Source organism: Salvia hispanica, chromosome 3 (genome assembly GCF_029641045.1).
Source record: "Salvia hispanica isolate PSC_SH4W2 chromosome 3, Shi_PSC_v1, whole genome shotgun sequence".
NCBI lineage: Eukaryota > Viridiplantae > Streptophyta > Magnoliopsida > Lamiales > Lamiaceae > Salvia > Salvia hispanica.
Window position 1 is genome coordinate 16,709,641 of NC_142694.1, and position 14,929 is coordinate 16,724,569.

At 32.9% G+C, this 14,929-nt stretch overlaps 3 protein-coding genes across 4 annotated transcripts; 1 reads left to right on the forward strand and 2 right to left on the reverse strand.

Annotated features, from left to right (window-relative positions):
• Nucleotides 1-1,657: 1,657 nt before the first annotated feature.
• Nucleotides 1,658-4,204, reverse strand: LOC125213802 (mitogen-activated protein kinase 7-like). 2 transcript variants are annotated; one of them, XM_048114539.2, is made up of 3 exons: nucleotides 3,684-4,204; nucleotides 3,115-3,587; nucleotides 1,658-2,694 (listed from the first exon to the last, which is right to left on the reverse strand). In XM_048114539.2, exons 2-3 carry the CDS (start codon nucleotides 3,547-3,549, stop codon nucleotides 2,005-2,007), a joined length of 1,125 nt encoding a protein of 374 aa, XP_047970496.1. In that variant the 5' UTR covers nucleotides 3,550-3,587; nucleotides 3,684-4,204; the 3' UTR covers nucleotides 1,658-2,004. The 2 variants fall into 2 exon arrangements, with proteins under 2 accessions (XP_047970496.1, XP_047970497.1); XM_048114540.2 differs by having other exon boundaries at nucleotides 3,115-3,541; nucleotides 3,684-4,203.
• A 6,503-nt stretch (nucleotides 4,205-10,707) lies between these two features.
• LOC125216562 (uncharacterized) lies at nucleotides 10,708-13,541 on the forward strand. The gene is made up of 7 exons (XM_048118307.2): nucleotides 10,708-10,941; nucleotides 11,077-11,329; nucleotides 11,413-11,508; nucleotides 11,634-11,690; nucleotides 11,883-11,948; nucleotides 12,139-12,198; nucleotides 13,261-13,541. The coding sequence occupies exons 1-7, from the start codon at nucleotides 10,820-10,822 to the stop codon at nucleotides 13,381-13,383; spliced, it is 777 nt and encodes a 258-aa protein (XP_047974264.2). The 5' UTR covers nucleotides 10,708-10,819; the 3' UTR covers nucleotides 13,384-13,541.
• A 151-nt stretch (nucleotides 13,542-13,692) lies between these two features.
• LOC125216563 (heavy metal-associated isoprenylated plant protein 2-like) lies at nucleotides 13,693-14,608 on the reverse strand. Its single transcript, XM_048118310.2, has 2 exons — nucleotides 14,437-14,608; nucleotides 13,693-14,077 (listed from the first exon to the last, which is right to left on the reverse strand). Exons 1-2 carry the CDS (start codon nucleotides 14,519-14,521, stop codon nucleotides 13,770-13,772), a joined length of 393 nt encoding a protein of 130 aa, XP_047974267.1. The 5' UTR covers nucleotides 14,522-14,608; the 3' UTR covers nucleotides 13,693-13,769.
• Nucleotides 14,609-14,929: the final 321 nt, after the last annotated feature.

Here is a 14,929-nt window from a genome sequence, read left to right on the forward strand (position 1 = left end):
TTAATAAATGAAGTGAGATAGTGGAGTGTGTAATAAATGAAGTGAGTTGGTTGAAAGTGGGTCCCTTTTGACTTTTTTATTTTTGTTTTGGTTTATTTTAATGTAGATAATGACATTTTGAAGTAATTTTGATGAACAATGGGGTAAAATTGTATGACCAAATATGAAAAATTCTAAATGTGACTTTTAAACTGGGACGGACTTTGACGGCAAAAAATGACTCTTAATCTGGGACGGAGGGAGTATTTTTCATGCTTACATGATTACGTTAACTTAATTTATACTCCCTCCGCCCCGCGATAAGAGTCACATTTTGTCATTTTGGTTCGTCCCATAATAAGAGCCACACTTCATTTTTACCATAAATAGTATGTAGGTCTCATATTTCACTAATACGCTTCACTCACATTTTGTTATAAAATCAATATAAAAAAGTGGATTCTGTATTCCACTAACTTTTCCAACTCATTGTCTTATAACTCGTACCCACAATAAGAGTGACTCCTATTGTGGGACGGAGGGAGTAATAACTATAGTGCAATAAACTTGAAAACAATTACTATTAAACAATTTAGATCTTCAATAATTTGGTTGATCTCGTCAAATCTAAATTATTTACTTCTAGGTTATACCACGAGCAATTTAATTAATATTTGATTAATATCGCCCAAATTTAAATGTTTGCTTAGTTATAGACTTCCAGTTGTATTAATCGGACCAACCCACTCTAAATAACCTTCGTTTAGACCTGTCTTGAAACACATGCCTGACCCAAGCCCACTTCAGGCTCGGCTGAAAATTAGGAGTATATTTATTCATGGTTGTAATTTATACTTTTATTAATCATATTTATCTTCTATAATAAAACTATGTACTTCGTAACTTGAGAACAAATTTGATTCTATTCTATATGAAAATATTTACTTTTATAGTTAAAGTTTGTAGCTTTCTTGTTTTTATTTTTAAAATATTAGTAAGCCTATTTCCTTAACCAGGATTAATAGTTTATACTAATGATAATATTTGTTTTATATGAATTCAACGCAAATGGGTTATTTTTGTTTATATATTGAATTTAAATACAATAAAAATATAAATGAAATAAAGTTAAGTATTTTTTCTAATACCACAGCGACTTACTCGCAAGCTTGGACTAGACTGGGCTGGGCCTACCTTGTGGTGTACTCGAGCTGAAGTGAATCTAAATAATAGGAGTATTACTTAATCATAATTAAGACTAATTAAACCATATCTGGATTGATAATTTCTTCATTAATTTACAATAAATACTACTCTCCATTGAAATATGACCTACTTTTTTGTTTATCTCAATTAAAATAATTCATTACTAAAAATGGAAACACCTTTATATCTACTTTATTCTCCCTCTTACTTTACTCTCACCACTTAACACACAAAATAAATTTACATAAATTCTCGTGCCGCCCTGGGACGGAGTGAATACTATATTCATACATAAAAAAAATTAGTCATTTTTTTGGTTACATCTTTGTGTGATGTCACTCCAAAATGACACATTTTTAAAAATTAAAACACTACTCTTTCTACTTCATGTTCTCTTCTATTTTTATTTTCTATATTTAACAAACGAAACAACACTGCATAAAATCTCGTCAAAAAAATATTTAACTTTGAATTGGACAAAAATAGTGGTATATATTATTCCAAACATCAACCTTCTATAACCATACACCACTGTAGTATAGAGTTTATAGTTCTCAAGCATCAGCTATAAGAAATATGCTATAGCAATGACTGGACATACATTCTCAAACCAAAAAATTAATCAATCCACAACAAATTACACGTCATGAACTTATTTTTCTCATGAAAATATCTTCAATTAATCACTCAATGGATCTTCAACACAACCTTCAAAGCCAACAACATGAGAGCAGAGTTTGATTCCTCTTTTGCTGTCCTCCGTCGTTACTTCGCCTGCTTGATCACCTTCTTCTGCACGAAGAATGTTTTCCCGAAACCTCAATACATTGCACTGGCATAGGCAGCTTCGGGGTGGTAATAGAGCATCTCTCTCAACATCATCTCCCTTATAACTGGTTCCCCGATAGTCTCATCTATATCGACATTGATCTTGTACTGGGCCGGAGGGTTGCAGCTCGGATCGTACAAACCTGCAATGTAAGGGTGGGAGAGAGCCTCAGCAACACTAATTCTTTTGGTAGGATCAAATACAAGCATCCTCTCCAACAAATCTATTGCCAAAGTGTCTGCGTGCGGATATAAAGAAGAGAAGTTCACTCTTCCGGGAAAGTTGAGCGACTGCACATACGCCCTTGCCTTTGCATTGTCTATAAACTCGAGATCAGCTTCAGGTTGGCTGCCAAGAACACTGATGATAAGCCTGAGTTGACTGAGGCTGTCGGTTCCCGGAAAGATTGGTTTGCGGCCAAGAATTTCTGCCAAGATGCATCCCACGGACCAGATGTCAATGGAGGTTCCGTAATTGTCACAAGAAAGGAGCAGCTCTGGTGCACGGTACCATCTCGTGACAACATATTCAGTCATGAATTGCCCGTTGTCTCTGCTTGTACGTGCAAGTCCAAAATCACATATTTTGAGCTGGCAGTCTGCGTTGACGAGGAGGTTCCCTGGTTTCAGGTCCCGGTGAAGAATGTTCGCAGAATGTAGATATTTTAACCCTCTAAGCAGCTGCAGTCAAATCATATCGGTGTATGTAAGTAAGCATTGTTGCATCCATACATAAATGTAACTAGATATGCTTTATTTGGAAAAGAAAACTGTGAAAAACAAAGACAAATCCAACGAAAACACATTCATTAGAAAATCTACTTCTTCGTCTAGTCAATGCACGAAGAGCACGTTTGCAACTCAATTTATACACTCCACACACACAATCTAGTATTTTGCAGCTCATGATTCATCAATCATGTATGAAAGAATCGAAACAGCTTATGCATCATCGATTATCACATACAAACACAAAGCTCTTTTGCATCAGTCACAACCACAACTCAATAGATATGCACAAATCATAATATCCTTGAAAACTCATTGTTATTGAAACGAATACGAATGCTAACAGCAGAGAAGAACAGAGCAGCCAATCACCTGAAAGACGAAGTACTTGCAATGGTCATTTGACAAAGGCTGAGGCGACTTAATGATCTGATGAAGATCAGAGTCCATCAGCTCGTAAACCAGATAAACATCCTTAAAACCCCTCCAGTTGCTCGGCATCATCACATCCTTGAGGGCGATCACGTTCTCGTGCTTGATGCAGCGCAGCAGCATCAGCTCCCGCAGAGTCCTCAGCGCGTCCACGCGATTCCCAAACACATTGTTGATCTTCTTGATCGCCACCCTCTCGTTCGTCTCCCTGTTTATCGAGGAACAAACCACCCCATACGCCCCCCTCCCGATGCCCTTGATGGGAACGTATTTCGTGTCAATTTCGAACAACGTATGCCACATTGTGAAGTAATGCTTCCCCATCGGCCTAAATCCATTTGGGGGCTCCACCGGAGTCGCCATTTCACTACACATATCATCAATCCCCAATTACACAGATAAACCCTAAATCCCTAATTCATCACAATTCAATTCACAAATTCATACGAATTACTACAATTAAATTGAAAAGGGCATAACTTTAGAAAGGGGATTACAATAAAACATACCTATGCTTGGAATCTAAGCTTTCCTTTCCCTTCAATCTTCCACCTTTATCATTTCCAATTGAGGAGTAAAGCGAAAGCTTGGAAATTCCGCCGCAACTCCACGGATTAAACAGGAATCCAAAGCTAATTTATCCTAAATTAAAGCCTCTTCACCGATTGTAGGCGACCAAACAGAATTAGCGAATAAAGTAATAAAATTGATCATGGGTGTAGAGGGGTTTAGAAGGGACAAAGGGGAGGATATAATTGAGCGTGGTGGATGACGATCTTCTTCGCCACAAGGCACAAGCATGACAGCTACGACTCTTAGAATGTGAGAATTGTGGAGAATTAGGCAATTTGAGTTTCCGAAATTAGCTGGGATGAATAGATAAATAGAAAAGGAAGTTTCTTGTTTGGGAGATTCGAGTGAAATGGAAGTGTTCTTGGCGTGATTGTTTCAACTTTGAAAGAGGTGAAATTTGGCACTTCCCACGTGGATAGTTTTCACATGCAGGCCGGCGGCTTTGCGATTTCCGGTCGCTGTTTTGCCAATTTAATTCCTTTTTATTTTTAAGATATAATATTAAATGGTTTCTTTGACTATAGAACAAGTTTCCATATTTGACCATTGCAGATTTTCACTTAGTTATAAATTCTACTGTATTAATTTTGTACGTATTAAAATTTATTCATAACTAACATTTTTTTTAATGAAAAAATACTACTCACTTCGTTCCTAAAAAATATGCACGTTGGGCTTGGCATGAGTTTTTCAATGTAAAATTGGTAAAATAAGAGAGATAGAGAAAGAAAAGGTAATTAAAGTATTATTAGTGCGGAGTGAGTCACCTCATTATAGAAAAAAGAGTTTTTAAAATTAGAAAGTGCATATTCTCGTGGGATGGATTAAGAAAATATTGCATTTTTTTGTTGGATGGAGAGAGTATAATATATACTAAGAGGAAAAACAAAAAATAATTACTCCATATTTTAGATAAATTAAGTTATAAACTAATTTTAATCTTCGTAATTCTAAATTGATTAATGTGAAAATCACCTCTATATGTTAATTATCAAGCTAGAGAAAACATGTTCCACTAAAAAGACTAAAATGAGTTTATATTTCTTTTTTTTGATAGGGGCGACTCGAATTATATCCAAATCGTGCTAGTTTTAAATACTTTATTGGAATAGTACCAACTTTAAAACAAATCACTCCGGCCAAAGAAAAGAATATCTAAGTTATTATTTTACTTCTTCTTTGGTTATAGTTGTTGAACTTCTGAATAATTGGACCTCCATAGTTGGTCAAGAGGTGTCACTTCTTTTCTATTTCCTCTGTCACAATTGATGAAGGTTTGTGGAAAGAATTTACCTCACGGCTCGTCCCATTAAAAACGGAAGAAAGACTTTTATTTTGTCTAGTTTTGGTAGTTACAAACAAATTAGGATATCATTTAATTGGCACGTGTTAAGCCTAATTTCCACCATAATATAAAGTGTTAGTCAAGCAACAATCTTATTTATTGTGGTGATTAAGCTGTTTAGCTACATAAACTCATTGACCAAAATAGATGAGAGAGAAACCATCAACTAAAATAAATGTTGACTGCATCTCGTCACCCTAGTTTATTGATTAGGGCGATATATATATCCACACTTAATATTTTTTTCTTAAAAACCAAGCAGTTTCCTAAATAAGTTTAGGTAGTATAAATAATTTTCTAATATTGAAATTATGTTTTGTTTAAGAGCTACAGTTAGTAAAAGTCATTATATCTACTATCACCACTCTGAAGGATAGTATATCCCAAATTTTGATCATACTTTTTTGAGTTTTTTGAACTTTAACTATAAATATATAATAACTCTAAAATGAAACCAAAAGTGCTTTAAAATCACATAAAAATTAATTATTATTAATTTTATGAAGGTCCATAATAAAAAAAATTTTACCTTCGTGAATCATGATGATTCGAACCTTCAATCTATTGGATAGAGAAAAAGCGTCCAATTAATTTGTGTCCCGTCGTTAATACTTATTCATCATTTGTGAAACGATAAATTATACTACTCCTCGTCCTCACGTCTACTCATATTGTCAATTTCTTGAAAGACATTTGAGATTTTATATTAAACTAGTGAATATAGTAAACTATTAAAAAAGAAAAAAAACAATTGCATTATTTATTAAAGAAAAAAATGTAAGTTTAATTTATTCTTAAAAGAGAAAGTGACCATTTTAGTTGAGACGAAATCTTTAAAAAAATTATCAATTTGAACAGAACTAAATGAGTAATAAAATATTGTTAATCGTTATATATACTCCTCAAACCTTAACCGGGTAGTGCGATTAACATGTAAGTAATCAATAATCCAAGATGTCGAATCAGTACGATTGATAACCAATTAATAATACCAATTAATTAGGCTTACTTAAAAATTGGGATTCTCTCATATATTTATATATCCACAATCCGATCGCGTATGTAATTGCCGAAAAATAAATGTGAAACATACATTTGTCAAGGTATTATTCAACCGGTTTCCTCTTACTGATAATATGTCTATATTAATATAATCAAAATAGCAATAATGTCAGAGTCATGACATATACACTTATATGGTTGGCCAAGTCTACCTAAACAATAGGAAGAGACCCTATACATGATTCCATTTAACGAATTTATTATATTTGGAGATTTATGTGCAATAAAATAAATCGTTGAATATGGTTTTATATTAGTGCATCCAACAAGGATCCCACTGCCTACCTACCCCTCCTATAACTCTAGGGCTGCCCTTTATAAATTAGAAACACCAAAAAAATATAATTTACTACTATTTATTAGAATTATTTAAATAGCAAGCATATGATTGGAGGCATCTACATTAAATTTGCCAATGCTATCTTTGTATCTGATTTCGATTATGTTATACAGTACTCCTTAGAATGTGAAAGAAATGGAATATGACAATATTCGAAGAATAATGCTTGTCCACTTTCTTCCCTAGCATGCAAAGAATTATTTCCACTTCATTTTCTTTGGTAGAATTAGTATACTAATTACTTTCTCTTCTTCTCGAATTTTTTTGAAAGAGTCAGAAAGATTTTTGACCTGTAGAAAAAAGTAGAAGATGGTAATCATTTTCTACCATTTTAGACTATTTGGGCATATTATATACTCCATATGTTTAGTGTTGAAAAGTACGATTATCTTTGTTATGTTACATTAAATTTTGGACTTAAGTAGTACTACTAGATTTTAATTATTAAATATATTGGACTATTGCTCTCGAGTTGTCGGGCTAACGTGTATACCAATTGGGTCGGCGAGACCAAGCCATTGCCCAATCGGCCCAGCCCATTTTCTTATTTCGGATTATAAAATTAATTTCTTATCGGAGCTAATATATGCTGTATTCACATCTCTACACGTTTATATATGCTGAATAATTAGAATATTGTGGCCTTATAATATTGAAAAATGTATATGACATGCAGCAGAGAGGTTCATTTGATATTCCAATACCTATACCTTGCTAGTTCATTTGCGTAATATATCGATAATAATTGAGAAAAAAAGAAAAACTAATTAAAATGAATAAAATTTCATTTAATTCTCCTCTTCCTCTCACACACATTATTAGCCGTAATTTTCACTCTTCTATTCGTATCTCTGTAATTTATTCTGAGCTCCTCCCCACCCTCTGAATCAAGGTTAATAAAGGTTTTAAATTACCTCGTTTGAACTTTTTAAATATTTTAGATCGGCTTAAGTTACTATATGTCTTTCAAAATTTGAATGACAATCATCTGAATTGAAATATAAATTCCCACTCTATTTAGTTTGCGGTCAAAGGAGATTAATTACAACATCAAATTGCTAATAACAAATATTAAGGAAATCCCTATTAAGGATAGAAGGTGACAACATTTTGACATCATGCTTGCATGTGTATATATATAAATGGCCATATCTCTTGGTCTTTGGGAATTACTCCCTCCATCCCAGATAATTCGACCTATTATTCTATTTCAGGTCGTCCCACATAATTTGTCCCATTTCACTTTTACTATTTTTTGTAGTGGATCTCATATTCCACTAGCTCATTCCTACTCACATTTTATTATAAAACTTATACTTTAAAAGTAGGACCCACATCCCACCAACTTTTTCAACTCACTTTCCATTAGATTTCTTAAAACCTGTGTCGGATCAAAGTGTCCCGAATTATCTGGAACGGAGGGAGTGCAGTTTACAATTATATCAATACAGAAAAGTGTTTGAATTTTGTTATTGTTCATCACTACCATAATTAACTGTCGTGTTCTGTCAGCTTTATCCAAAATTCAAGAAACAATTCAGAATATACTTTATGTAGATCTTTCTAGTCCAAACAATTCACATTGAAATACAAGTATGTCACAGTCCAATTTACTGATTTATATATAACGAAAAGTTCCAAAATCATAAATTTATAACTAATACCCCAATATTATTTGGTGTATATAGGAAAATGAGAAAAAGGTATGTAAGAATCAAAGGAAATAAAAGTTTCTGCCATTAACATTGTTACAAATACTAATGTATAAAAATATTTCATGGCACACGAAGTCAGGATGTTAACTTACGACAAGACTAGCACTTCAAGTTTCGTGTGTACTTGTGTTATGAGATGGATGATCACATTAATTAATCCTCAAAATAAGATGGTGAAATGGTGTGGATGGATACTACTATATGCTTTGGAGTGTCTGAGAATTTCACTAAATAAAATCTCTTCAAGGAAGTTGCTTTAAGAAAAAAAAAAAAGAAAAAGAGAGAAGATCGATGAGAGCGTTAATCTATAATTAAATTGCAATAAGAAATGTACTCCCCTAATGAGAAATTTCGTTACTAGGGGTTAATTATGTTGACCTTTCGAAGTTAGGGGTTAATTTTGCTGACCTTTCAGAATATGGGATCAAGGCGTGCGTATTTTTCGGAACAAGGGATTTCTAGTTTTTTATCCTTTTTTATTCTTTTTTCCTATTATTTATTTCATATCATTTATAAGTGGACTAAACTACCCTTTTTATATTTTTATCTAAATTCTAATAAATCAGCGAGCATACGAGATTTGTCAATCTTTTGAATATCTTCTCTTTTAATCTCTTCCAATAAATCAGCCGATCTTCTCTTTTAATCAGCCGATCATACAATAATATAAAAATATAAAAATATTAATTTGAATATCTTCTCATTTCCATATTGTCTTTGTGCGTGAACTATTTGTAGTGTTCATTAAATAACAATTTTGTTCACTAAACAATTTATCATCACTACTCCTATTAACTAACAAGCTATGTGAAAAAGTAGACGATATCTAATCGTATACCATCCTGAATCATTTATTTTGGATTGAAGAGACGGCGGACAGAGAAAGGTGGAGACGGAGGCGGCGAACGGCGGAGGCGCCCGTTGAGGAGGGTGGACACGGGTCTGGAGTAAGGAAAAGAAGCTGCAAAGGGTGGAGAGTGGAGGCTCGGTAGAGAAAATAGGTGGAGGCAAATCTGGTTTTCTAGAGTAAAGAGATGGGAGTTTGGCATCTCTCAACTGGAACGTGATTCTGTTTGATATTTAGAATATACCGAAAAAATATGAAAGATGATTATGTTGATTTATTAGAATTTAGATAAAAATGTAAAAAGGGTAGTTTAGTCCACTTATAAATGATATGAAATAAATAATAGGAAAAAAGAATAGAAAATGGATAAAAAACCAGAAATCCTTTGTTCTGAAAAATATGCACGCCTCGATCCCATATTCTGAAAGGTCAGCGAAATTAACCCCTAATTTCAAAAGGTTGAACCCCTAATAACGAAATTTCTCATTTCGGAATATACAACACTTCTCTAATCCTTTTTATTTATTTATTTACTCTTATCTTGCCATATTGAATTTATTTAAACCTATCGTAAGTGTATTAATCACATAATAAGGGTAGTTGCCGGTAATTATAATTATCGTCATAAAAAATTTCAAGAAAATACCCTTTACATTACATTAATTTATTTCACCATAACATTGAATTAACTTCAGCTTAATACAAGCACAGTGAGATATTTACCTGTTCCATTTGCTTGCATGCAATTTCTTTATGTAAACATATGTAATTAAGATTTCATTAGAATCATCATAACAATATTTTTAATTTCATATATAGTTTTCAAAAAAATTATTAAATTGAAAGTCTTATATAGAATTTAAAGTTTAAAAATAATTTAGCAGAAAGAAAAATAGATGCAAATTGTCATTGAAAACGAAAAACATCATTACTAAATTCTAAAACATCATAACTAAAATCGAATTTTACTTTACATAACATTAAATTTACATCGCAAATAGCAGGAATCATAATATTAGATCTTAGTTCTGCATTAATATTATCGTTCAAGTATGTATAACGTAACTAATTAAATCTTTTAAATTTTATGCATATATAGGGGGTGTTTCGTTTGCAAGATTGTATCAAGGATTAAATATGATGTGTGTTAGGTTCATGAAATTAAATATATAGTGTGTTTGGTTCATGAGATTCAATCCCACAATTCAGTTATAGATGGATAATCATGGGATAATTAGTTATAACTAACTCCCTATGTCTAAAATAATCTCACAACTCAATCTTAGACTGTATCTTGTATTATTTTATCGTAGTATATTTACTCACTACTCAGAGATTGGGGAATTTTTTATATTGAAATGTTTGAGGGCAAAAAAGAGAGTATATTCACGTACAAAAAATAGTAAACCCTAGAGAAAGAACAACATGTATAGTCATGTGCTCCATTTTATAGATCAGGTGCAATAGATCTTTCATTTTCGAAATATATTGCAGGAAAAGAAATTAAGAGTCTGATAAACATTACTAGGATTAAAAAAAATACTAAAGTAAATTACTATAGTATATACTACTATTATAGTATAAATAATACTAGTACTATTTCATTTTCTTTGTTTTGTTTGAAGTATAAGTGAGAGAGAGAGCCCTCATTTCTTGAAAATCAAACACTTCAAAGGGCTATACATATAGGGAGACAGAGAAAGAGAGAGAAGACTTGTTGCTTGTTGATTGAATCATTTAGTTATCGTTGCTTCAAACATTATATGATGGAGTCCTCAAACTTATATGAGTTGCAACAACAGCTTGCTTCTTTTTCTTCTTTGGCAACAGCTCAATCCACAACTGAACTACCACCCACACACCAATGGAATCCAAGCTTGCCTCTGTATGCATCTCACTTTCCTTTCTACCTAAACCACACACAAGAATCATGTTTTATAATCCCACTTTAATTTTTAACCATTATTAGACTCTAATCAACATTATTCTATATACGATCTCTCTTGTCATTTTTTCGCAGGAACAACGATGCGTATGATCACTACATGAATCAAATCCTTCCTATGTCAGCAGCTCAAGTCACCACGAATAATTATCTTGGACACGAAAGGTGCCCTAATCCGATCGATCTTTGTCACAGTAGCGCAAGCCCATTCTCGTCTCAACTCGGTTGGAATGTTTCCCCATGTCCAACTTCTGCTAACATTGATTATGTATTGGATAGTGTCATTACCTCTTCTTCAACCTCCTCTTTCACCAATTACTCCAACAAGGTATACTTAATTCCAAATTGATGTACATGCTATATAACTATATTAGTTCCCATCAATTAATATTTCTATAACTAATTACTAAGGATAAAGCTATTTCCCGGACAAAGAGGGTTTCTAGTTCATCTCAAAAAGATGAAGCACCAAAGAAGAAGAAGGCAGCCTCGTGTACATTGCCTAAGGTGACATGCTATCATACTACAAGAAATTAATTAATTGATTAGATATGTTTACTTAATTAATCAATTAAATCATAGTATATTAGTGTGTTTTGTGAAATTGATGTACAAATATTGAAATGGAAAAGGAGAAGATAGGAGACAGGATTGCAGCTCTCCACAGACTAGTGGCTCCTTTCGGCAAGGTAAATATAAATTCTTATATAAGCACATACTCATGTCTTCATCATATCCCACTCACCACTAACCACAATATATATGTAAATAAATGTATATATATTGGTGGAGGGTTATAATTTATAAAGTAGTGTACATATTTTATAATATTGGCCATGTTTTGTAGTATAACAGTTATTATTCTTTTTGGTAATGGGCAGACAGATGCAGCATCTGTACTAACTGAAGCTCTTGGCTACATTCAGTTTCTTCATCATCAAATCCAGGTTAAAACTGATAGAAATCCATGGGGAGTGGCCCATGGGATTTATATACTAGTTTCAGTTTTCTCTTGACACCGATGTGGGACAGTTATATGTTATTTTTTTAGTTTCAATTGCCAACAAAAACACACTCACACACATATTAACATTGAATATAATGTCAACTAAACTAGTTTTTATTGTTTACATTCAGACATTGAGCATGTCTTGTATAAAGCCATCCCAGAGCAATCACCTACAATGCTTTCAACGGGTAAGAAAAAATGTATATACATGTCACACACACACACACACACTATACTGGGAAGGATCAAAGAGAATGATAAATATTCGTAAGAATTGAGAATGACACACGAATTACGGATGCATGATGCGTATACAAGGAAAGTCCATGCGCATAAGAAATTCGCGAATAAGTATATGGGTTTTTAATACCATAATTGGTGAATTATTCGCAAAATTTCTTGTTCAAGGAATCTAACTTGCTTATGCATTCGCTTTATTCGTATTTGTGAGTCATTCTCATTTCTCACAATAAGCCGAATTTTCACTATAGTTCAAATAATAATCTTCTTATCATGAGAATTATGAGTACTCTATAAAATTACTACTACTAGTTATTGTATTATGATAATAATAATAATGTGCATCCGTGTAAGAAATCTAGTGTTACTAAAAAACATGCATGTGTGTTTAGATTTTTAATATGAATGCACATTAATTTATAGTAGTCAAGAAAGTTATAGGTCGAATACTACTCAAAATAAAAGAAAAGTTTCCATTTGAACCATTTCTAACATGGATGGAAACTACTCCCCCCGTCCCCGATTAGGAGTCACATTTTGACCGGACACGGGTTTTAAGAAATGTAAAGAAAAGTTGTTGAAAAAGTTAGTGGAATGTGGGATCCATTTTTTTATATTGGTTTTATAATAAAATGTGAGTGAATTGAGTTAGTGGAATGTGACACCTACTTACTATTTATGGTAAAAAGGAGTGTGGCTCTTAATTGGGGACGAACCAAATTGGAAAAGTGTGACTCTTAATCGGGGACGAAGGGAGTATATTTGTTCCTTAAGTAGTCATAAAAATTAAATTTTTGCGTTATTGTATGTTATGATGGAGTATCTTTCTTATATTGTAACTATCTCCACCTCATGTAATTAATAAGCTTTCATATGTTTCTATAATTGATTTCGTAAAACCTAAGTATTTATCAAAATGAATGCCGAAAAGCTTAATTTTCTTTTTTAGGTAGTAATTTATATTTAGATACAATAGCATTATAAATTAGTGGAAAATTAATTTTGGACAGTTTTCGAAGGGGAAAGAGTGTTGGGACGCAAAGCAAGTTGATCTACAAAGTAGAGGGCTTAGTCTTGTGCCCATTTCTGTTGCCGCCTACGTGTCTTCATCTAGTAGTGTTGGACTTGATTGATGACATCCCGATGGTGATAACGATGATGACGATTGCGACAACCGTGTTGATGAATAATTATAGAAATTCATTAAGTTGCACAAAGATAATTAGTTGCTTGCCGCAAAAATAATCCTGCTTTATGGAATGCATATCTCCTACATGGATTTTCTTGTTTTTGTTGGTAGTGTTACATAACATATTCCATTATTTACTTTCTTGTTGGAATTGACTAGATTGTGCAATCAATTGGATTACACTGGTTCAAACTTGATTTAACGTATAATTTATGCAGATGCATATGCCTTTCAAGTATGATTCACATTCTGCTAACTTTTTTCACCATTTTTCATTCATAATTCTCAAAATTCGCGTTGAATCAAAGCGGGACACACGGAAGAAAATAATCACAGGATGTTGCATTGTGTAGTAGGTTGTTGTTCCCAATGGGTGATGGGGTAAATCGGAATCCTCTCACAAAGTGGGCATATGAAGGGTGTATGATGAATATGTTCAATAGGCTTTTGCTCTGCCTTTTTCTCTTCGGGCTTCTTCGGTTCGGGCTTTTTCTCCTGCGGTTTTGGAGGAGGCCCGATACTCACCACTTCTGCAAATTTTCCAACTTTCCTTGTTTTCACTATTATCTCATATGGATCTGCATCACCTGTCACACTTATTGTTCCCTTTGCGCCATCCACTTCCACTTTATCAACCCCTAAACCACATTCATTTACAAGGGAATATTTATTTATTCACACATCACAATTCAATTAGATTATTCTCATCATCTTATAACTCACATCTAATTTTTCAAATGCAATTTACTCATTCATTATGTGTGATTTGCATGCTATTGTGCAGGAACATGGATTTCAAAATCCAATTAAATTATTCTCATCATCTTATAACTCACATCTAATTTTTCAAATGCAATTTACTCATTCATTATGTGTGATTTGCATGCTATTGCGCAAGGAAATGGATTTTTTCGGTGATCAAAGATAGTGGTAGTAGAACTCCATGAACACAAAAATAAATTGAAATGAATTAGTACTAGTTAATAACAGGAAGTACCTGGTAAACCTGATACAGCTTTGAAGATGTTGGTCTTGCATTTGTTGCATGATATGTTGACCTTCAACACAGTCTTTTGGACCATTGCAACAACTTTTTCTATGTATTAATTTTTGATATAGTGGTAATTAAACTCTTTCATTGCCATGAATTCATCATGGATAATAATGAGATGGATCTTCTCGGATTATTCGCCCTTTTTGTTATTTGGTCTTGAATCACTTGATTCCAAGGACAAATAACTTTGTTTATATCAAATGCCATTGGTTTTCCAACCTTTGATTTGGCATTTTGTATATTGATTATTTATCTTGAATTAAATTTTGCTTGTGTTAGTGAGGTTTTAGTTACATACAATACCAAATGTCGTTAAAATCAAAGCATGTATTAGTTTTTGGTAGTGAGGTTTTTTCAAGTCTGTTTTTCTTTCTTTACAATTTGGGGCTATATCCATGGAGTTATAGTACTTCTTAGATATCAAAGTGAGGGTATT

What these genes read in the sequence shown, in the direction of transcription:
- LOC125213802 (XM_048114539.2), bottom strand. Translation starts at nt 3,549, where the DNA reads ATGTGTAGTGAAATGGCGACTCCGGTGGAGCCCCCAAATGGATTTAGG. An exon ending in GCAAGTACTTCGTCTTTCAG is followed by an intron (nt 2,695 to 3,114) that starts GTGATTGGCTGC and finishes ATTTGACTGCAG; the next exon opens with CTGCTTAGAGGGTTAAAATA.
- LOC125216562 (XM_048118307.2), top strand. Translation starts at nt 10,820, where the DNA reads ATGATGGAGTCCTCAAACTTATATGAGTTGCAACAACAGCTTGCTTCT. An exon ending in CCTCGTGTACATTGCCTAAG is followed by an intron (nt 11,509 to 11,633) that starts GTGACATGCTAT and finishes GAAATGGAAAAG; the next exon opens with GAGAAGATAGGAGACAGGAT. An exon ending in ACCTACAATGCTTTCAACGG is followed by an intron (nt 12,199 to 13,260) that starts GTAAGAAAAAAT and finishes AATTTTGGACAG; the next exon opens with TTTTCGAAGGGGAAAGAGTG.
- LOC125216563 (XM_048118310.2), bottom strand. Translation starts at nt 14,521, where the DNA reads ATGGTCCAAAAGACTGTGTTGAAGGTCAACATATCATGCAACAAATGC. An exon ending in AGCTGTATCAGGTTTACCAG is followed by an intron (nt 14,078 to 14,436) that starts GTACTTCCTGTT and finishes AATGTGGTTTAG; the next exon opens with GGGTTGATAAAGTGGAAGTG.